This window comes from Cyprinus carpio, chromosome B21, assembly GCF_018340385.1.
Source record: "Cyprinus carpio isolate SPL01 chromosome B21, ASM1834038v1, whole genome shotgun sequence".
NCBI lineage: Eukaryota > Metazoa > Chordata > Actinopteri > Cypriniformes > Cyprinidae > Cyprinus > Cyprinus carpio.
Genome location: NC_056617.1, coordinates 6,681,059 through 6,704,825, shown reverse-complemented (window position 1 = coordinate 6,704,825; position 23,767 = coordinate 6,681,059). Strand labels below are relative to the sequence as shown.

General features: G+C 34.9%; 3 protein-coding genes across 4 annotated transcripts; all 3 read right to left on the bottom strand.

Annotated features, from left to right (window-relative positions):
• Positions 1 to 5,599: 5,599 nt before the first annotated feature.
• Positions 5,600 to 6,567, bottom strand: zgc:92275 (cholesterol 7-desaturase nvd). Its single transcript, XM_042747852.1, has 4 exons — positions 6,507 to 6,567; positions 6,123 to 6,311; positions 5,836 to 6,042; positions 5,600 to 5,741 (listed from the first exon to the last, which is right to left on the bottom strand). Exons 1-4 carry the CDS (start codon positions 6,565 to 6,567, stop codon positions 5,668 to 5,670), a joined length of 531 nt encoding a protein of 176 aa, XP_042603786.1. The 3' UTR covers positions 5,600 to 5,667.
• A 3,794-nt stretch (positions 6,568 to 10,361) lies between these two features.
• On the bottom strand, positions 10,362 to 17,501 carry LOC109045527 (bile salt-activated lipase-like). Its single transcript, XM_042748173.1, has 11 exons — positions 17,362 to 17,501; positions 16,112 to 16,259; positions 15,887 to 16,006; positions 15,433 to 15,630; positions 14,268 to 14,398; positions 14,015 to 14,122; positions 13,599 to 13,713; positions 13,116 to 13,302; positions 11,914 to 12,117; positions 11,628 to 11,825; positions 10,362 to 10,621 (listed from the first exon to the last, which is right to left on the bottom strand). Exons 1-11 carry the CDS (start codon positions 17,428 to 17,430, stop codon positions 10,438 to 10,440), a joined length of 1,662 nt encoding a protein of 553 aa, XP_042604107.1. The 5' UTR covers positions 17,431 to 17,501; the 3' UTR covers positions 10,362 to 10,437.
• Positions 17,399 to 23,759, bottom strand: gtf3c5 (general transcription factor IIIC, polypeptide 5). 2 transcript variants are annotated; one of them, XM_042748174.1, is made up of 12 exons: positions 23,417 to 23,759; positions 22,785 to 22,983; positions 22,144 to 22,342; positions 21,819 to 22,017; positions 21,215 to 21,319; positions 19,879 to 19,993; positions 19,635 to 19,715; positions 19,010 to 19,098; positions 18,822 to 18,904; positions 18,585 to 18,727; positions 18,330 to 18,483; positions 17,399 to 17,527 (listed from the first exon to the last, which is right to left on the bottom strand). In XM_042748174.1, the coding sequence occupies exons 1-12, from the start codon at positions 23,621 to 23,623 to the stop codon at positions 17,506 to 17,508; spliced, it is 1,596 nt and encodes a 531-aa protein (XP_042604108.1). In that variant the 5' UTR covers positions 23,624 to 23,759; the 3' UTR covers positions 17,399 to 17,505. The 2 variants fall into 2 exon arrangements, with proteins under 2 accessions (XP_042604108.1, XP_042604109.1); XM_042748175.1 differs by lacking the exon at positions 17,399 to 17,527 and having other exon boundaries at positions 18,161 to 18,483.
• Positions 23,760 to 23,767: the final 8 nt, after the last annotated feature.

The following is a 23,767-nucleotide window of genomic DNA, read 5'->3' as shown; positions in this document are numbered from 1 at the left end:
CACATGGTGGTCTCGAGCTATCAGAATCCTGGCTCATTCTTCTATATGTCATGCTGATCATTCCATCTGTCAGAATTGGTTCTGGCTCTGTGCACGGAATTCCCTGTGGAATCTGTTCATTAAACTGTTCAATAAAAGAAGATAGAATCTGATTTAAACATACCACCGTTGCACCTGTGTTCAACATCACTGGAGATTCACCACAAACTCTTTTGTTTCTGAGTCAAATGTTTTCTTTTTATCATGTGCTTGATTGTGAAGGTTATTTAGAGGTAACGGAATCATTTTGTCACTCTTTCAGAATCCCCATCAGGACCATCTGCCAGTGTTTGGACACATGTCAAAGGTGATATTAAAGCAGATGTTCAGCTTATTTATTGCCAGATCAGCAGTCTCAAGGTCAGAAGCTGCACTCAGAGGCGCTCTAAAAAAACTTGTCCCACTTCTAAAGTGTATGTGATTCGAAGCAACATCACAGACACTGCCTGAAGTTAAAAACCTCTTTTAAGTTGTGCAATGCACCTGAGATATCCTCATGTAGTCTATAAAGAAAGAAAAAGTGACATTGTATTACTGCTGGTCGGTTGTATGCGAAAACTCCCTGAGCTGTGCAGTCCAAAAAAAAAAAAAGCAAATTAATATGTATGAAACAGATCTGAGACCCAAACAAAGTAGTCTTGTATAGTTTATTGTAAAATCTATGAATATAAGATCTCTAGCTAATGCAATTATAAAAATAATGTGCATAATCAGTTCTCAGGAAACACATATCATGTCTGATTTACATTTCATTTGCCTAATGACTTCCAAATTGTCACTTTCAATTTTGGACATGGTATGATACAATATGCATTTTATTCATTCACATTCAGGAACTTCATATGCATTTTTTCACATGGTCAGGCTAATACAAACGAAAAGGCAATAAACAGTATATGTGTGTTTAAATTACAAGGTAGATATATATATATATATATATATCTATAATTTTTTTTCTGTTATGGCAAAGTTTTCAGCAGATATTACTTCAGTTTTCAGTGTCACATGATCCTTCAGAAATCATTCTAATAAACTATATTTTATATAAATAAATAAATATAAATATATTAGTAAATATATTTTATATAAGTAAAAGCTGTTGTAATTCAATAATTATATAATATATTCTGACATTATATAGCAGTGATTAATTTTTCCCTGAACCAAACAATGGTTATTTGATTCAATAAAAGAATTCTTCTACAATCATAGATCATCTCTTTCAGAGTGCCTAGGGCTGTCACAGGGTCTGTCATAATTTTCCTCCCCTTGTTTTGCACCAGCCAGCACAGAAAGACTCAGCAGAGGAACAGTCTGTACAACCGTTGCATGCTCTTTGAACACAGACACACAAAACACACAAGACACTGCAGGCGCGACAGGAGAGCTGTTCAGAAGGCTTAATTAACGAGGGTGAAACATCTGCACACCAGCATATGTTTAGGGCAATCACCCAGCATGATGATCGCTCCATCTCACTAGATGACAATCAGGATGTATTAACCGGGCAAGACCTAACATATGGTGTATGTCATATACACATCCTGTCAGCATGGTCAAACATATTCATTAATGCCACTTAGCGTTATAAGACAGACAGTGGATGGAAACAGATGAACTGCAATGGAACTGCACTGCACTGCAGCAGTGGCCCTTTTGAGAGGATAACTATCATTGATGGTAATTGATAGCAACATGTCCGGTAATTGCACTTGCATCTACTTGGCAGCTATTTGGTGGACACTAATTTCCACATTGTGTTTTGGTCTACTGGATAATGGCGGGCACCTTTATTAACAAGCTTGGAGAATAAACAATTAATCAGGGTGAAACCTGAAACCTGAAGAAGGGCTTTCAGCCAAGCCTTGTCACAGTACAAGAATCAAAGATCAATACTAATTGGATCAATAAATATTTTATTTAATTAAATGCATTTTTGTCTTATTGTAAGGAATATACAGCATATCATATTTTAGAATATATGTGTGTGTGTGTTCATGTGTAACATTTTTAGTACAATTTTAATTTTTGAAAAAGATAGAAAATCTAAAAAAATAGAATTGGTATGAAAAAACACCCCTATGCAATGCAAATATCTATAATAATCTCTGTTCCTCAGAATAAGATATGAAATTAAAACTATAATAAACTGTGTATATAAATAATGTTTTATTAAAGTTTTAATATACTTTTTAATTTTATGTAACATTTTAATATTTTTAACTTTTAAATGTAATTATTTAATTAAATGTTTTTTTTATTGTAAGGAATATATATATATATATATATATATATATATATATATATATTATATATATATATATATATATATATATATATACATATACATATATATTGTATTTTAGATTATGTATATGTGTGTTTGTATAACATTTTTAGTGTAATATCAATTTTAGAAAAGATGGATAAATAGAAATAGATAAAACAACCCCTATGCTATGTGAATAAGATGAAAATAATTAAAATGATATTAAATAAAATGTGTTTATATAAAAACATTAGATATTATTCCATTTTAGTATTAGAAACTTTTATTCATTCTAATGAACAAATCTATCTATATGAATTTCTATTTTATTTAAACATAGAAAATGAAAATTTAAAATAGATTAAAAACAAAACTATGCTGCCTCAAGTTAAAAGAGCCCTCATTGTAAGTCTGTGGGATGTTTTTTTTTGGTCAATTTATCATTCACCAGGCAAACATCCTAAGTGTACTTACATATGAAAGTAAAAGCACACCTCTTTTTTTCGGTATCCTGACTGTAGCACAGTGTGGGGTGAATTATGTGCCAAAGTTTAATATGAAAAGTTATATCTGTCTGAGGGTAGAACAACATGCTTGCATTATTTAAGGCACGTTGATAAATACATATTTTTTTGTACTTACATTCTAAATTTCATTCGTAGGACAAAATATAGAACCTTTTTTACACACTCTTGATAAATGAGGGCCCTGGAACTTCTGCAAGAACAAAGGCAGTTCTGGGCTTTGGCTTGTTCCTTGCTGAAGATTAGAGGACTCTCAGACAGTCCAATCCCAACTGCAGCAGACTGCAGTAGCTGTAGTGTGTTATTCTGCAATCAGTTCAGCAGCACACTAGATAGAAATGTACAACTGTTATTTACTGACAGATGATTGTCTGAAGCACTTAAACAAGGACAGACTGTTCTTAAAATGGAATAGAAAATAAGTCACCTACTTTTAAACTACTGTTTTGCAAACAAATAATATCCAGATTTTGACTTGTAATATCCAAATGCAAGTGCATGTTGTTTGTTGAAACAATGAACTGCTTAAGAAATGCATTGTGTTTATTTTTGCATAATAAGCATTTTTTTTTTGCATAATTATTCTTAAAAAAAATTCCAACAAAATATCAGCTTTGGTTAAAAAAATATCGATATTGGGCTTTAAGCAACCCATATGGGCTGAAGCATAGCTGATGTTCAGAAGTGTCGTGCTGGTAGCACAGTCGCGGCCTGTTCTTACTGTAGAACTGACTGAACCAGTGTCGGTGTTTCTGAATGGTTGAGTCTTCTTTCACAAGCATAGGTTTGGAGATGTATGTCTTGTTGTTCCAGATCATCACATCTTGTTCGAACTTTAACAGCAAACCCATCAGTTAAGATGTATTCACCTAGGATTCCTTTAGGGTAAGTAATCATGGGCTGGTTTTCACTTTTGGGTGAACTAACCCTTTAAGGAAAAGCAGTAGTGTATGGATGCAACATGTAACAAAGTTGCCAATTAATATAGAATTCCAAATGTCAACTCTGTTACCTGAATGCATTCTGCTCGAAGAATGAATTTTGGTACCAGGGGAGGGATGGTGCTCTGGTAGAAGATGGTGTGTGATACACACTGCAGTAGTGGCTCAACTGGGGTAACGCAGTGCATGATCACACCCTGACCCAGAAAACTGTGTTCAAAAAGCAGGAAAACCACACCTGGACCCACCTACAAACAAAAGATATCATTCATATCACCAGGGAGTAAAATCAAAGCCATTTATGCTGCATTCTACTGTGTGAGACTAAATAAAATAGATTAATTCACATAAATCATAACACAATTTAGATTCTGCCTCTCAAGGATAGATAGACATTTTTTTGCAAATTCATTAAAAAAGTGAAAAGCTAAGCATTTTTTTTTTTTTGCAGCACAGAATCCAACACACACACACACACACACACACACACACACACACACACACACACACACACACACACACACACACACACACACACACACACACACACACACACACACATTTAATTTACATAAAGCATGATCTGTATGCACTCGACTAGCTGCTTAAAATACAGCGAACAACCCTTAGAACACAGAGATCATGACACGCGGTTGTGTGCGATATCATTCTTGACTTGTTTTCCATTCTGCTGATCACAGTCAGTCTCCAGGCGTTTCTCTCAGTCTGCACGGCTCACTCACGCCCTCTAGCAGACGGTCCAGTCATTACCTGTCTGGCCAGGACGTCCAAATCAAGAAGAGGCCAGTGGCGTCCGAACACAGTGAGAGCGAACAGTGCTTGTTCGGCTCAGGCTCAGGCTTCCACTCCACCTGGAATCACATCAGGTCATATGGGTTTTGAACAACATAATGACAGAATTTAAATTTTTGGGTGAACTATCCTATTTAATAATAAACAGAATATTTTTTAAACACTTAAGTCCACTCTGACATTTACAGTACTTATTTCACATGCAAAAGTTTGCCAATCATAACAATTAATTTACATAATCATATTTTTTTCTTAAAGATACTGTGACAAAAGTGTTTTGGACCATTTTTGGAAGTAAATTAGGCCAGTTATTGATAAAAGAAATATTGAATAACAATATAAATGGTATATAAATTGCTACAAATATGTAGTTACGAGGCTCTAAAGCCAATTCAACACAAATAGACAGTCACATACGGAAGTGATATGTTTTTACAGTAGCTAATGCTAAATTTTTTATGATAGTGTTATCCATTTTAATTCTACTATGTATCCTAGTTTTCTGTGACATAAAGACATAAAATCTGTTGACCAGGATTATTAATGTTAACCGAAACTAAAATTAAAACCATTTTCTTTACTTGAAACAAAATAAACATGAACTGAATTAAAAAATAAATAAATAAATAAAAACAGAAAATTTTAGTTTCTTTTTTTTTTTTATTCCAGCTAATTGCCAAGACAACATTTTTCATTTTCATGAGGGCCTAACTGGATTTCTTCTTTATGAGCGTTTCCATAGAAATTATCATTTTCTGAGTCCATGATTGTGAACAGTGTAAACATAGCATAGGAAGTACTAAAATAACTAAAACTATGTAAACTAAAACTACTAAATACTATATAGAACTAAAAATTGAAAATAAAAATGACAAAAACAACAAAATTGCTAAAAGCTTAACAAAACTTAAAAATGAAAATGTAAAAATATAATCTAATTTAAAATATTACTAAAAACTATAATAATATGTCAGTAAAACACTGCTGTTGACATTTCTCTTTAATGAATGTCTGTGTGAGGAATCGAGCCTTCCAGTCATGCCGTATAAACTCCCAGGTCTTGCTGTTAGTATAGCGCAGATCAACTCCACTGACGATACCTGGAGTGTGCAAATGAGCCAAGTGTGCGATGTCTGCTGCGTTCTCTGGAATCTCCTGAGAAAAGACAGAGACAAAAGTGTGAATTAAAATGACTGCTAGATACCAACAACATATTCACTGAGAAATATAAAATGCATCGCTCACATACGAGCTGAGTTACAGATATTCTGTCTAAACTCCATGTGTGCATTAATGAAATGTTCGGTACGGCTGTGGTACACCCATTCCCCGTGGGTGATCTCTCTCTGTTCTGGAACCCTCCAGGTGGGCTCCGGCCCGTCACAGTGAAACCACACCAGAACCTGCCCGTTGATCTCACAGCTGGGCCAGCACCGCACCTTGGCAAACTCAGGCACTAAAAACATTTAAAAAAAAGTCATATACTTAAAATAATGATTAAAAATTTGAGGTCTTAGTGCTTGTCTGATCTCTCACTTTTATCTGCATATGGAATCTTGACACATTTCCCATCAGCCCCACGGAACTGCCACCCGTGGAAGGGGCATTCAATACATCCCCCTACAACTCGCCAACCCACAGCTAGGTTGGCGCCTAAGTGGGGGCAGTAAGCATCCACCACATAGGCCTTGCCATCCCGCCCACGGAACACTGCCACCTGCTGTCCTGGAGGAAAATACAAATAAGTTAAATTTTTTATTTCGCTTTAAAGGGGTCATCAGATACAAAAATCACTTTTACATGGTGTTTGAACATAAATATGTGTTGGCAATGTGTGTACACAACCTCCCTATAATGATAAAAATCCACGCAGTGCTTTTTTTAATCCCCAAAAATAATAACCCCTTTCTCAGATCAAGCCATTCACAGATTCTGGCCTGATGTACAACTTCACGCAGGTCAAGGCCACTCCCACGATCATTGACTAACACTGGCGTTTTAGCACAGACCCGCCCTGAGTGAGCTGTTAACAAAAGTTTTTAAAAGTAAAAGTTTTTTTTTTATGAATCTTTGCAAATTGCCGTTCTTAATAATGTGCTAGTTAACAAGTTCCGTGGCTAAAGTTTACAGTCTCTTGAGAACTGAGAGGGGCGGGGTGAGCAGAGCTCATTAGCATTTAAAGGTACATGCACCGAAATGGTTTGCTGTGAACAGAGCTGTTTTTGACAAGGTAAAAAGAGTTTTATTTTACACTACCATTGAGAGATTTTAACCAAGAATCATACCAACTTGTGGAAAATGGGCATCTGATGTCCCCTTTTACAATAAAATAACTCTAAAAAAAGTATGCCGCAATTGGTTACAATAACCTGAAAAAAAAACAAGGGACCCCTCAGGTTAATTAGGTAACTGCCACAGACTGTCATTCTGGATGAATTTTCTTTTAGAAAAAGCCTGGGATTGCTTATTCCCCAAATCCCCGAAGTTCCCACATCTGCTGTTATATCATATACTCTCGCTAGTAGTGTAGTTATATGTAGTGCATTGAAAATAATTGGTTTTCAATTCATATGCAGACATGAGGTAAGAGCTGAGAATGACGTTTTATGTCACATCATTGAGCATGCGTGACACTGTTTGCTATCACGTCTCAACCTATATCATCAGCCAAATTGAAAAGTTAATAATTATTTAAAAACAAACAGTAAAGTACTGTATGTCAGTTAATAATTAGGCTTATTGTATTATATAACTGGGAATAGGCGTAGCACATTCAAGACTGTAAAGTCCTGATTTGCACACTCATTCTCTCTCCCTCCCCTCGGGTCTACAGCTACAAACTACCTTTCTGTTATGCTGACCTGAGGGGGTTTATTTGCCTGCAAAGCAGAGCCCCTGGAAAAAAACTACTAGACTCAAATGACAGAGAAAAAGCAGTGGAATCCAACAAACATTAAGGCAATAGCGAACAGTATGAAAGTACTCTGTCATTTATTCGACACAACAAGTACAAACAACAAGAAATAGCCATGAAGTGGTCATATACAGTATATTTCAGATTATGTATAAATAGGGAAAGAGAGGAATGTGTTTCAGCTGCATAAGCATATCAGGTATCATGTCTGTTATCTGATATGATTCCTTTGAGGCATCTAGTCGATAGCCCATTTAACTTAGGGCTTTATGAAGTGCACATCAATACGCTGTAGCAGTAACTGCATGCAATTAAATACTGTGCTCTTTGAGATCACTAAAGAAAACTCCATTTAGCTGTCTCACTGCTTAAATATGCTGCTCTTTAGTCTCTGGGTTTGTGATGGAGAAGCGTCTAGATGACATCTAAGCAGATCTTTTGAACATGTATTATGGTTTAAATTTATGTTAAATGCAAATCGTTGAATTTAAGAGTCATTTTGACTAACTTAAGTAGGACTCAAGGATAGTTCACCCAAAAATACTGTCATAATTTTCTCAACCCCAAGCTGTTCCAAACCAGTATGAGTTTCTTTCTTCTGCTGAACTTAAATGAAGATATTTTTTTAAGAATGTATGTAGGTAACCAGATCCCCATTGAGATAATGGAAACTGTAAATAAAATTACATTAAAGATTTGTTTCAGCCTAAAATCAAATCAAATGTTTTTTTTTTTTTTCAATAGCAACCTAAAATTTGGAAAACAACTTGTTTAGATTTACATTATAAAATTTAAATAGTATTTTTTTTTCACATTAATAAACTGAAACTTTTATTATAGGCCTACTTAATTAATTTTTAAATTGTAAATTATTGTGTTTTTAAATTATACACTTAAAATTTTAAACTATAAGATATATTTTAAAAAATGCACTTGTAGATAATATAATATTAATAAAATAAATGACCACTTCAGTATACTTAAAAAGAGTACTCTTTCATGACTGACTCTGAGCACACCTCATAATTATTCAAGTTAAAAGTTTTCCTTTAAAATACATTTTAAAACATTATGTTTTAATAACATATGTAAAGTACTTTATTATCATTTATAAAATAACTGTAGTGTTATTTGATATTACATTTAAAGTTAATATATTTTAAACGTACTAAACTGTAACTTCATTTAAATGATACAGTTGCAAACAGTTGTTGGTCCCCATTGACTTCCAATGTCTGAAATCAATAAGAGCCTCGAGCATGTCTCAGAATAACTATGCTGATTTTCCATAACAAGCTGATCGAAGATATTAATATAGCTGCATATCTTGCAGCTGCATACGCAACATAGTGCCTGGGAGAAATCACCCAAATGAGTTCAAGCTGGTCTCAGCAACCTGTATTTTTGTCATAATGGTATTAATTATGTTAGCATAGATACTTATGGCATACATTTATGGCAAAAAAATAAAATAAAAAATGCTTACCATTACATCAGCTAATATTCAGTTAATATTTATATACATGTATAAGGCACATATTTTAGGTCCTGAGCTTTCATCTTTTAAATGACTTTTTCTCTTTTTAACAACTCATTTAAATAATCAGGCAGTGTGAAAATTAACTAAATTAAATTAAAAACTGCATGTTGTTTTTGATGAAGTATAGGCAAGTATTTACATTTATACTTGCAGTGCATGCAAAACACAGTTTATTATTATGTGTGTAATCAAATTTAATTTCAATTTACCCCTTTAGGAAAAATATTGGGTCATAAGCTCCTTCTCTGTAACAGACATGGGGATGTAACATATGCAACAAAAGATCTGCATTTTTGATTCCAAACTGGGAATGTCAGGATGTACAGAAGATTACGGTTTCTGTTCTTGAAATGACCTGAAAACCCATCTGGCTCCAAAACAGTCAATGAAAAGCTATTTCAGACTCAGATTTGTGTCTGCGCAGCACAGAAGGGACTGAAAATGTGCGGGGTCTCATAGGGAAATGTAACTCAATAATAATTTTAACTGTTAAGTGTCTAAGGGGTGGCATTCTTTCCTGCGTTCAAAACCGTTTATCGGGGTTTAGATTCATGCAGGAACGCAGTATACACACATGCGTATACACTCTGCTTCTAAACACGCGTCTCCGTTCGATCTCGCTCTTTTACGCATGCATACGTAAACCAATTTAAGCGTTCCGTGTTGCTTTATGATGTTCTTCCCCCAAATTCTGATTTGATCTTTTGTTTTATACACAGCTTCTGTGTTATTATTTGATCAATGAGGGATCCTATGACACTTTTGACTGCTGAAAAAATTATAAATAACTTACTTTTTTTTCTAGGAACATATGGTTTAGTTTTGTTATTATTCATTTTATTCTGCTGATGTAATTCTTTTTTGACTGATGCTAGCAGCCAACTATGCCAGGGGTCAAGAAGGTTAATTATGTGTCCACCAACACGTAATACACATAAGCATTTGTAACTTTTAAGGGTTAACAGCTGCGTGATCTACTTTAGATGTTCAATATCAGCTCAGGTTTGCTGTCCTTGTAGATGTATTATATATTCTACAGTATATCCATGTTTTGCTCTTTAAGGGGACCGATAGCACTAGGAGTTATTGTTTAGGGTTATGTGACCATGCCAAGGAACAGTCTCCACATTTATCCACAATATCGCTACATCTGTATTAATGCTGTGGAGTTATCTTAGCTTACAAGAATTATAGACTGATAAGTGATTACTGATAAGAAAATGTTATTTTCAGTAAACATTCTCTCAGCTTATTGGAGCACAAAACAGCATTGCATTTTTTTGATGTCATTGCAAGTTAATACAGAAAACAGGACAGCTTGTTTTGATCATTGTATATTTTGTTTATTGCATGAATCTTATCTCACTGCTAAAATGGCTACATCGTGTTGATAGTGCTCAGTTCTTCTTGACACCAGGGAAGCTGGCAAAGACATTGGTCCAGTAGTAAACCAAACGTGTTCTCAACATCTGCTTCACGCTGTCCCTGTTCATCTTGTTGTTGATAACCAGGTACTGATGGCCATTGCTGGCAAACTCGGGCCAGGTCACAGGAACACTGGACTCACCTTTGTTAGGGTCACTGTGAGGGAGAAAAGAAGACATAGAGTTAGAAATGACATATAGGGTCATTATAGTTACCTAAAACTAAAACTAAAAAAAAAGTGTTCCTTGCAATAAAATGAATGTTAAAGGAATAGTTCACCCAAAAACCATCCAAGATGTAGATGAGTTTGTTTCTTCATCAGAACAGATTTGGAGAAATTTAGCACCACATCACATGCTCACCAATGGATACTTCTGACCAACATACCAGTCAGCAATCTATAATAACACTTTCTCCAGTGAAAAAGGTATTGTCATTTTTTTATCGCTTATTTCTCTCCTCATTCAGACAAGCATTATGGATAGAGGACTTAGCCTGAAGCAACGATTTGAAGTTAAAAATGTCCTAATGATGAATTTGTTTCTTATAAACACGTAGCTTTTCTCTACAGAAGACATTAATTGATGGACTGGAGTCATATGGATTACTTCTGATATTTTTATCAGCCGTTTGGACTCTCATTCTGACGGCACCCATTCACTGCAGAGGATCCATTGGTGAGCAAGTGAAACAAACTCATCTACATATTGAATGGCCTGTGTGTGAGTAAATGTAAATTTTTGGGTTAACTATTCCTTTGATTGATATATATAGATATATATATATATATATATATATATATATATATATATATATATATATATATATATATATATATATATATATATATATATATATAAAAGCAAATATAAAATATAAAAGCAAATATAAAATATAAAAGCAATAACTAATAAAGATGACACAAATACACAACAAAATAACAAAAAACATGAACTGAAATTAAAATAAAAACAGAAAATAAAAAATAAACAACCTCAAAATATATATAAAAAACCCCCAAAAACAAATGTAATTGCACAAAAATAGAGGCCTAGTACCATGGTACTCTAATATATAATTTCATTATTACAGTTGTTCCTACACATTAAACTAGAATAGGGTGAAGCATTATAATATTGTAAGTATTTAAATTTTTTAATACCCAGTTTGAGCAAAATTGGTCCAGTAGGAAATCATGTATTTGGCAACATCACGATGGCGAGGAAAGTAGCCCAGAGGAGTGGTGAAAGGCTTCCCAAACACATACTGAAGGTCATCAGCGTGATCAGCACCCATCCAGAGTGGGAAGACAGGTATGCGAGAGGGCTCATTAAACAGGTAGGAGTAGGTTCGCCCAGATCTAATGGGGAAAGAAAGGTTGTTTTTAAGGTTTATACTATTCAGTTTCACTTTAGTGGTTAGTAAATAAGAAGATGAGGTCAGCTTACTTGGCATGGTCAGAGTGGAGGTACAGGGTCGCTTGGGTTGGCACCAGGAATATGTAGTCCGTCTCCATGTCCACAACCGTTTTCTTAATGTCCGTATCACTAGGTTTGCTTCCCCAGTTGGCTGTGTACTCCTCATAAGTTGCGATACCAGCATCTGTTCCTCTAGATTCAGACAGGGCAATCGAGAGCTTCTTGACCTCCTCCCTGTTGGAAATCAATAGCAGTTTTTTTTTAAATCATGACTATAAAGAACAAATACTGTTCTTTTGAACTCTCTATACTTTTATTCAGCAAGGATGCATTAATTATAATTTAACACTGAAAAAAAATGTATAATAAATTCCATAAAATATAAATCAATATTCAAATAAACAAAAAAAAAAGCACATCCATGTTTCCACAATAATAATACAAAAAATATTAATTTATTTGATCAAATATAGGCGGCCTTAGTGAGTATAAAAGACTTCTTTCAAAAACAAAAAAGTGATTTACCAATGACAAACGTTTGATTGTAGTGTATTTTAAAAAGATGTTTTGAAAAAATAGGCAAAAAAATGAAGGCCTTCTAAAGCAAAGATATGCATTTGTGTAAGACAAATATTCATATTTTTATACACTGTAATCTCTAGCTTCCACTAACTGTCACACAAACGTTCACTAGAGTCAGGCGTTTCAGCTTCAGAAGGCCTTTATTAATAACTCCTTGAGCTGTGTGGAGTGCTTTTAATGATGGATGGATGCACTTTTTTGATCTTCAGAATCCAGACCCTCATTCATTGCCATTATAAAGCTTGGAAGAGCCAGGACATTTTTTTTAATACTACTCTGATTGTATTCATCTGAAAGAAGAAAGTCATATGCACCTAGGATGGCTTGAGGGTGAGTAAATCATTGGGTTGTTTTCATTTTTGGGTGACTATCCCTTTAAATATTTTTTTCCCCTCATTAGAAAAATGAAAGTCGCTGTTTACAGACATAAAGCATATGTTTAAAAAAAATACTGAGTAAATATATTATGGCCAGAAAAAACTGTCTGTATAGGTCTGCTTAAACTTTTCATGTTAATAGTACACTAGCATATAGATTCTTCAATGCTAGCAGACATAAACAAAAGCCATAAAACCCTCTGGCTGATTAAATGGGGTCTTTAAAAATTCAGAAAATGATTCCAGATGACTCTTTTAATGTAGCACACTTACACAGGGGTGGACACCAGTGCGTTGTTGATAGAGGGGATGTCAAGGGTGGCAAAGATGTGGCCGTCCATGTCATTGACTCCAGCGATGTAATCAATGTCAGCAGCATTCCCGAAAAGGGTATCAGGCTCGGCAGGGAGGAAATCACCATCAATCACCGGGGACAGAGCCAGATTGTGTACAATTGGATCTGGGAAAAAATTTCGACTTTGCATTGCATTTACTGTAGTTTTGTGTCAGTTATTGTTGATAACTAAAGCAATAAAATGAGTTTCATTACTTGAAATAAAATAAACGTTAACTGAAATAAAATAATGTGATCAGACATTCAGCCATATTGAAGAGATAGTTCACCCAAAAATGAAAATTGTATCATCGTTTACTCATCTTCAGTGAGTAAATGAATTTTCATTTTCCTTGAACTATTGGTTTAAAAAGCATGTAATGGACAAAAAAGGCACATGCAGCCACTCTAAATCTTCTTACGAGAAGCAGATGTACTGAATTTAACATTCCCAGCAAGAGTTACAGCCTTTGGATCTGTCCTCCTCAAACAAGCCACCATCCCGCTATCAGTAGGACATCCTACCTTTCTTGCAATCTAAATGTGCACAAAAAAAAATTGATATAGTTTTAAAGAAATAATTGTATGAATTATAGATGCAAACCAAGTTGTGATACAGTATATATACATTAATTATTAATCAACAAAAAAGTTCAATTATAAGTCTGTATGTGAAACAGAACAGGTGACTTAGTGTAAACACTAGCAAGTGTACACTAAAGTATTTTGCAAAAGGCTGGGAATGAGAGTAAACAAATTCCACTTTATATGCTAGTACTGTACGCAATGTCTGTTTTTGTACTTGGCAGTGTGGGACATTCATGAAGGTGAAGCTCACCTCTTCAGCATACTGGCGTGGATTTCTATTGACAGCCCAGGGACAGAGAGCAACACCACTCTGTGAGATAGCTCTGCGGATCAGGCCCTTGTTTTTAGGGGAAAGAATCTGTGCAGGATGGGACACACACACAGAGATTAGAACTATATTACTGAGAACATGCTCACTCTGCAGCCATAACAACACACAAAGACTCAGTCATTAAAATGTAATACATAAGCATGCAAGTAAAAAAAAATCTTTCATGCAGAACCTGGAAGTTGACGCTGGCTGCCCCTGCTGACTCTCCAAAGATGGTGATGTTGCCTGGATTGCCACCAAAATTCCTGATGTTTCTGTGTACCCAAGCGATAGCGGTGTGCTGATCCCACAGACCATAATTTCCTATCAAGCAGGACATGCTCAGGTCATCATTTAAATAATACAGTCAATGAATTCAAACAGTAAATACAATGAATACAGCTGGGTCCAAAAGTTTGAGCTTCTATCCAGCTAACGGGGAACATTCTCAGAACTTCAGTCACATTCTGGCAAGGTTCTCTCAAAGTTGTGAATAAAAAAAGTTCTTCCAGTAAGGTTAATTCTTTCAAAACATTCATTTAAAGTTCTCTGATCTTTAATCATGTTCTCAAAATGTTAGCACAAATCATAATTTATAGATTCTTAAAAGTTAAATGGTTTTAAACTTGTTCCAGAATCTTCAGAAAACTTTCAAAAGTAATGTTCCCATGAATTTTTGTTTTTGTTTACACATTTAAAAAACTAGATGTTTTGAACATTCAGAGAACATTTTTATAATTTAATGGGAAGGTTAGCTTGTGTGATGGAATTCAGTGCTTTTGTTAAGATTTTCCGTAAAATGCAATTCCTGAAAAATTAGATTGGAGGAAAAATTGTATTTCAATGTTTTTGCATTCTCTAGCAAAACTATTGTGTTCCCTTGAGAAACTTAAGCTATATTATCAAGCATTTAAATATTTGCCATCACCATATGTGCCTTGTTTTACACCCTTTTTTTTTTTTTTTTTTGTATGTTGGGACGAAAAATTACTTTTTTTTCCTGAGTTCCCCTAGGAACTCGCAGAGTTCTTTGTGAGTCAATGCAAAGTTTCTCCTGTGAATGTAAAAGTTTTTAAGAGTAAGAGTGAATTAAAACATTTCAACTGTGTTCGCTCGCATAATGTTTGAGTTCTTTGTGAGCCAATGCAAAGTTTCTCCTGGAAATGTAATAGTTTTTAAGAGTAAGAGTGAATTCAAACGTTTCTTAGGGAACACAAAAGCATTAAAAAAAATTTCCCCCTTCATCTCATACTTTTCCCCAGTGTTATGTGTGCTTGGGGGCTGCTATTTTTCCCTCCTGTGATGCATTATATTCGTAGGACTCTTATTCAAATGAAATCTTTTACACAGTTTTTTACCAGGTGCTTCAGCATTTCCGCTGCTGAGGAATCCGAGAGATCCGACACGGTAGTTGAATGTCACCACGATGACATTTCCTCTGTCTGCGATCTCCTGTCCGTCATACAGGTAGTTGTCCAAGAAGTTTGCACCCTGTCCACCACCAAGCAAGAAGCCACCACCATAGATGAACACCATAACAGGCAGATTTGTAGACACTGCAAAGGAGAAGGTGTCAAGCCACAGGGTAATATTTGTAAATAAATTAGGCCTAGTTCACCCATCAAACTCCAAAATTCTCCCATCAAACACAACACTATCAAACAACATTGGACCCAATTGACTTTTTTGTTCCTCAGAAATTTGGAATGGCATAAACTTAAATAAATAATAACACAATTAAAATATACTATTTAACTACCCAACTAACTTACTTTTAATGTTGTCTTGTGATTTAGAACAAGTTTGGATTACCAGTGTTGCCCTGAGGAACCCAGATGTTCAGGTAGAGACAGTCCTCACTGCCCACGACATCAGTAGCGAGAAGATTGAGCTGCATGCACCTCATTCTGTAGTCGGTGGCTTTCAGAACACCTGTGCAGGTAGAGTCAGCAGCAAGGCACTGTCAATACACTACAAATACATGTATTTTAGACCCTAGTTGTGCCTGAAAACATCTTAACAGTCAGATGTACACACCGTCCCAGCCTGGGTGAGGAACGGGCTTCTCTAATCTGCCAGGTGGAGCGGCGAAGGGGATTCCCTTGAACACGTCCATATAGCGGAAGAGTCCAACACTGTGACTCTTTCCCTGTACCATCCCTCCCTCGGTGTACACAGATCCCAACTGCAACACGGTCACAGTTCAGTTTTGGTAGAAATTGCATTACAGCATGTTTAGCATTCTAGACACATTCTCCAAAAAACCCACATCTACACCTCTTTTTTACAATACAAAAAAAAATATTTATATCAAGTTAAAGTAAATATAATGGGGGGAAAAATTGACATGGGAGGAAAAATTATATTTCAGTGCTTTTACATTCTCTCCTAAAAATCCATAAGAAACCATATAAATAATAAAATCAATAATAAATAAAAAAAATAAAAAAAACATCTCTAATACATAAAAAATGTGAAAGTGAAAGTGAAAGTGAAAGTGACGTGACATCCACACAGAGCAGTGAACACACACACACACTGTGAACACACACCCACACACACAGAGCAGTGAACACACACACACACTGTGAACACACACCGGAGCAGTGGGCAAATTTTATGCCGGCGCCCGGGGATTTCGGTGCCTTGCTCAGGGGCACCTAAGTCATATTGAATGGAGAGAGCGCTTACATGCACTCCCCCACCCACATAATAATAACATCTCTAATACATAAATGTAATGAACTGTTAAGCATAATTACTATGTTATGCATTTACTTTGAACATTAAATAATGAACTGTTAAGCATAATTACTATGTTATGCATTTACTTTGAACTGTTAAGCGTAATATAACAAAGTGACATTATTAATTATTAAAAAATTTTAAAAATATATATTATAAATATAGGAAATACAATTGATAAAAGATTTATATCACAAACAAAAAACATTATCTAAAGGCCATTCTGTAATTACAATTTCCCAGTCAAATTTTTAGGTAAAATATGCTTAATACGCTTTAGGCTTTGGCTACATTACTTTACAGTGAGTGATATTTTACACTGATTCATAATATGTATATTATTGTACTGCATAGGATAAAAAAAATCCGATTTTTTAAAAGTCATGGATATGGAGTCTTTCCATCCCAAAGTCTTAATAATAAAACTTCATAAGATCATAATCGACTATGAAACTGTTAAATACAATGTTTTTTCCTCCCTACAAATACACATCCAAGTGGTTATTAAAAATCAATTTGAATGAATTCATATCATGACTTACAGAAGCTGCATTTGCTGTGCCCAGGATGAGGGCAACAGAAATAAAAACTCCCAGCATCGGCATCATCATCAGGCAGTTGCTGCAAGTGTGGCTCTGAAGGGAGTTCTGCCGCTTTTATAAAACTGGCCAGATCATATCTCTCTTTCAAGGTGCGCCAAAGCCGTATCTTAAAAGTACACAGTCCCGGTATTAATGTATTAACTGGGCAACATGTGTTAAACTCTCATGGAATATTTGTGTGGAGTTTATTAATAGTTTTTGTAATCTCAACATCACACATTTTTCCATTACAAAGACATATTTATGAATGCTAAAAATATTTGTGCTATCTTGCAGGATAATTCCACAAAGATTTTTGTTAACCAAAGCAATTTTGAAGAAATTAAGTCCATTTACCATCTGACTACATTTAAGTAAATAAATAAAATAAGATAATAAGATAAAATAAAAGGATGATGAATAGAAAGTTCATTAGAACAGAATTTATTTGAAATAAAAAAAAATTGTAAGTCTCTGCTGACACTGTTTTTACTGATCAATTTAATGCATCCTTGCTGAATAGAAGTAATAATTTCATAAAAAAACAACAACAAACAAATGTACTGATCCCTTTTTAACAGTAGTGAATATATAAACGCTTAAATACATACTATATACATATATATACATACATATATATACATATACATATACATATATATATATATATATATATATATATATATATATATATATATATATATATATATATATATATATATATATATATACACACACAAAGTCATAACATCTCTCTTATTACTGTACGTTGGGTGCCTTTTTTTTTTTTTTTTTTTTAAGAATTTACTCATTCAGTTCCTTAAAAAAAAATACATTTATTTTGCCAACAGGAAAAAACATTAAAAAATTAACTTCTATCAGTATACAAAGTAGCTTTTTACATGAACATAAAACTAAAGGCGAATTACATGTAATCTGCGATCTCAGTTTCCATTTCATTGTCGCTCCCATCAGAGGGCTTGTACTCTTCATCATCATCATCATCTTCATCATCATCATCTTCCTCCTCTCCGCTGTCAACAGTTTTGGATCTAGTTCTTACAGGCTTTTTGGTGGACGAAGCTGCAACAATAAAAATGTCACAATATAAAAAAAAAAAAACAATTGCAAGATTGCTATTATTAGATTTAGTAAATAACTATGCATTATTTATTGTGTTTTACCTGGCCGGTTGGCCTGGACTTGTTGTTGGATCATTCCAGAGATGATATTCCTGAGCTCGTCGGCTGTATGAGGCACACACCAGCCATCTCTCTCATCACACACTTCCTCTTTCCCATCATTCTTATGGATGATATTCTTTATTCTGAAAAGAGGGAAAAAGAAGTGCTGCAAAGTCAGGAGCAGTGGGATGATGGGTCTTGTAGTGAATGCATGAATATGACAAGACGAGTTCTTACTTTTCTACATTTAGATCACACAACTGGTAGAACATCTGGCGGTATGGAGGAAGCATTCCCTCCTGGAAGATGTAGACCGAGTCCTGGAGAGAACATCCCACAAAATTGGTTTAAAACTCTTCCAAGACATCAGCTGTTGCTCAAGGCAAAATCCACGGTGATAAAACACTTGAAATAACTGTGAATACCTTCAGTAAGTACTTGGCAGTGGCAGGTTTGGGTCCTGAAGATGAAGCACTTTCCTGGGTGATGTCAGACACACTAGCAGGTTGAGGAACTAAAGAAATCAAACATACGCTACCATGAACATCTTTTTGATTTTTTGCAATTAAATTGTTTCATTTATTATACAAGCATTCAACATTTTGGGGTTAGCTTTTAAGAAATGCATTCTTTTAATCATCAATGATGCATTAAATTGATCAAAACTGACACTTATGGACATTTATGATAGTAAGAAATGTTTCTTAAGCAGCGATTCAGCATATTAGAATGATTACTGAAGGATCACTGAAGACAAATTCAGCTTTGCCATCACAGGATTAACATATTTAAATATATTACAACAGAAAACACTTGTTTAAATATTGGAATAACATTTCACATTATTACGTTTTTTACTGTATTTTTGATTAAATAAATGCAGGCTTTGGGAGCATCCTTCAAAAACACTTTTTTAAATCGTACTGACCCCAAACCTTTGAAGGATGAAGTCCTATTGGATTCTAAAGGTCAGAGATTGGGCGGCAAATGTGAAAAACTAAATTAAAAAGATCTAATGAAGACTTTAAGGGAACATTTGCGTCTGTGTACCTGCCCTGTTGATAGTGGTTGGGTGGCTGTAATGGTAAGCACTTCTCTTGGGTTTCACTGGCATTTCATTGACACCAAATCCTAGTGAGACAGAAAAATCACTGGAATTAGTTGTATTGTCATTTATACACACTGCAGATTCTGTGCACTCATGGACAGTTCTTCACAGCATTCTGGGAATATTTGTGTCCAGGAATGAATCACTTTTGGGGTTTTTATGAATGTGTTTGTGTTGATCGCTCACCATGTTTCATTCCATAGCGGATCCTGAAGTCTAGAACCTGGTAGATTTTTGCCTCAGCAGTTTTTCGAGGATCGTATCCAAACCTGACCCACAAACTCCTCCATGGCCCTGTTAACTACACATAAAAATATATTTTCATGTAAGACTGTGAGATATCCCTTATGGACATTTTCGTCTTTTCATTGTTGTTTTTGTGATCTTTATTTATATTCATTTGCCATGTAAATGCAACCAGCAGGATTTTTGTATTTTTAAAATTTCACCCTCATTTACTTTCATAAATCTATTTTACACTAGGTACAAAAAATAATTAGGACAAAAATGTCCCCATGGAAACACATTCAAACTGTAATATTTAATCCCAGTGCCTTTTAGGCATAAAATCACGCATTCTTTGTTAATAGATTTTCATTCTACTGCCAAGGCCTCAACATTTTTACTGTTTTTAATTTTTTACAATGTTTCACCTTGATGGCACCATTTTCCTCAGGATTTGCCTATACAGCAAATACATGTTATTTCCGTTTTTCTGCTTCTTCAATTCAACTGAATTGAAATGATGGAATTATAATTGTGTGGGTATATTGTTGTGCATACTGTATAAGAGTATGATTTGTATGCATGTGGTAGTTTTTTTTTTTAATCTGATTAAATTGTTTTTCTAATCATTGACATATCCAAGACTGTAATAAAAAAAAGGATTACGTAGTATTTAGTATATGTAAAATAAGAAAAAAATCATAAAAATAAGTTATGAGGTAGTTATGATCAGGAGTGATGATGGTTAACAAAAAAAAAAAATCCCTGTCAGTAAAAGTGGAAAGAAAATTTTAATTCTATAATATTTTGACATGGATATGTTTGTCCATTTTTTGTCCATTGACGCACAAGGGATATACAGTATCCATATATTATACAGTATTGTATTTATAGTATATACACATTGGAAATCTAGGAATTAAAAATGAATTAAAGCTTAATAAACCTTTTAAAAGATTATAGGTCACTAATCAAATAAACTACTCTGTGAAGATTTTATGCCAACCATGGTATTAATGGCCATCAATGAAGTCGGACGCTTTTTGGCAACATAAAAGTGTAGTTACATAATCTACCAGCAGGGGTTAACCAGCCTATATTTAGCAGCCAAACCTTGACCTTTAGTCCAGACAAACAGGCAGTCCACGCTAATAGCACACCTTTGGTTGAGCCAATGTTACTACAACAGACCACACTAACAAACCCAGAAAAGCTGATACTAGTGTTTGCACCATTATGCAATAAGCTGGGATATGAGACCTCATATTTAAGTTTATGAAACTTTTAATCTACTCACCATGTAGTACGCCACATACGGGAGGAGGTGCTTCATTTTCTCAGGGTGAATGTTAATGTTGGCCTTGACTGCATTGCGAGACCATATGGGCCTTTTCTCGAAAAGCTGAAATCAAATTAATCAGTATTTCCAAATGAAATAGCTTTGGAACACAGGTGGGATTAGGATAAGATAAAGACATTTTCCCATAACATTACACCATGTTTGTCCAATAGTTGCTCAAGCTGATTGTGAGGTCACTAAGGCTTAAGGTCACTAGGGCTTAAGGTCACAAAGGCTGCATATATTTGTATGTGTAAACACTGTGAAATATTATTGCAGTTTAACATAACTCTTTTTTTATTATTTGAATTTATTTTCTAAAATATAATTTATCCATGTGATGCAAAGCTGAGTTTTCAGCAGCCATTATACTAGTTTTCAGTGTCACATGATCCTTCAGAAATCATTTTAATGTGCAGATTTGCTGCTTAAGAAACATTTCTTATTATTATCAATGTTGCAAACAGTCGTGCTGCTTAATAGTTTTGTGGAATATGAAATATAAAGTTCAAAAGAACAGATTTTATTTGAAATGGAAAACACGTATATCCATTTTACTGACCTGTCTGAGTTGCTGCTCTGCCTTTGCATCATTAGGATGGACGCAGAACTTCTTCCAGCTGGTCACTGCAGCTTCCAGAGGTCCTGATGGTATGGTCTTGTCATCGAAGTTGACAAAAATGGCATTGTTTGGCCGGCGAGCTCGATTCGGGGCAATAAGATGATCTTTTAGGAGAACAGATTGCATTGCAGTCTCCCTGCTGTTTATTGGGAAGCCAACAAATGTTATCAACAAATTAAACCACTAAAACACACAGGTCTTTCTGAATCATTTGAGATGACAGCCAGTCAGCTCATGTGAGAATTCAGGTCTTTGTCCAGCTTACCTGTGCAATACATCTGGACGGTAGTAATAATCCACAGCCGTGTCCAGACGAGAGAAAATAGGAGGAGGAAGGAAAAGAGGCACGGGATTGTCGTAGAATTCTTTCTTCTCGGGTTTGCGCAAAATGATCTTGTCGTACAAAGACATCTGGTTTCCATCTGGATCGTTGTGAGTCGCTAGGTACTGGAAGTCAGCCATTCCTGAAGGTGAGAATGTGTGAGAATGTGTAATTGTTAAAGAGACTGCCCACCAATAAATTGAAACCCTTATGTAATTCCAAACCTGAATGACTTTCTTTACAGAATTATCCATTTAAGACCCCATGAAACAGTAAAAACTGTATTCATGTAGCACATAATAAAATATGTTTTTCTGTTGTGGTACCCTGTAAAAATGATTCTTTAAAAGTTTTAAATAAAGATTATTGAAGAATGCTTCACAAAATAATAATCTTAAAAAAAGCAAATAAATAAAAATACTACTTCATGTTTAATCCATTGAGTTACTTCCTGTTTTTTTGTAATTATTTGTTAGATTTATCAGCATTTTCTGAGTGAAATGTTTTAAATCCTACACCAAAATGTAAAAATAGTACTAAAATTAGTTTAAAAATACTAGTAGGTGAACTTGGACTATCTATACCTTGAAATTTATACGTGGTCCCAATAAGTCCCACTATCTCCATGCTGATTTGGGTTTCTGCACTGTTTCCTTTGCGGGTTCTGCGGCGCACTCTGAGCAGCAGGTTGGTGGAGGAGAAGCGGTTCCCATAAGCAGGATGGCAGAACTGATCCTTCGGCCGAAAACGGAGTTCGAGTCTTTTAGAAGAATCTGCATAGGTCTGTTCAGGAAAATCTCAAGTTAAAATCACACACATACACATGTATACACACAAATTTACATTTCTGTTCAATAGTTTAAGGTCAGTGAGATTTTCTTTTAAAGAAACTATTTTTATTCAGCCAGGGAGCATTAAATTAATTCAATTAAAGACAATCTTACCAGACATTCATATAGAAAAGAAATGCTGTTCTTGTGAACTTCAAAGATTGATAAAAAAAAAGGGTTTCCACAAAAATGTTAAGCTATACAACTTTTTCTCAGCATTGATAATAATAAATGTGTCTTGAGCAGCGAATCAGCATATCATAATTTGTGTGAATAATTTGACTGAACTCATCTACAAATCTACATTGTAACTGTTAGATAACAACAGTCTAAATGAACACAGTATTAACCATGTATCTATTTAATTTAAAGTAGAATGTGATCACCTTGGATACTCCCTCTTCGCCTCCAATGCTTTCCAGCATTGTGTCCACATTGTTGACGACTGCTGGGTATTCAACACACACTAGACTAGTGTCAGACAGGGCCAGTGTTGCTGTGGTGCCTGACACTACAGCTGCATCCTGGCTTTCACCTTTGTTTCTCACATCTGTGCTTGACGAAGCCGGATTGCTTGCGATCACCGGATCCATATTTAAACGACTGTTGTTCTACGCCTATGCATAAGGAAAAAACACCTTTTGATTGGTGTATTTCTATGACAGAGTGCCTTGGTAAACAGCATGTACAGGAACGTGTCCGCTTGTGAAAAGCACCCGGGTGGAACTGCATTAGGT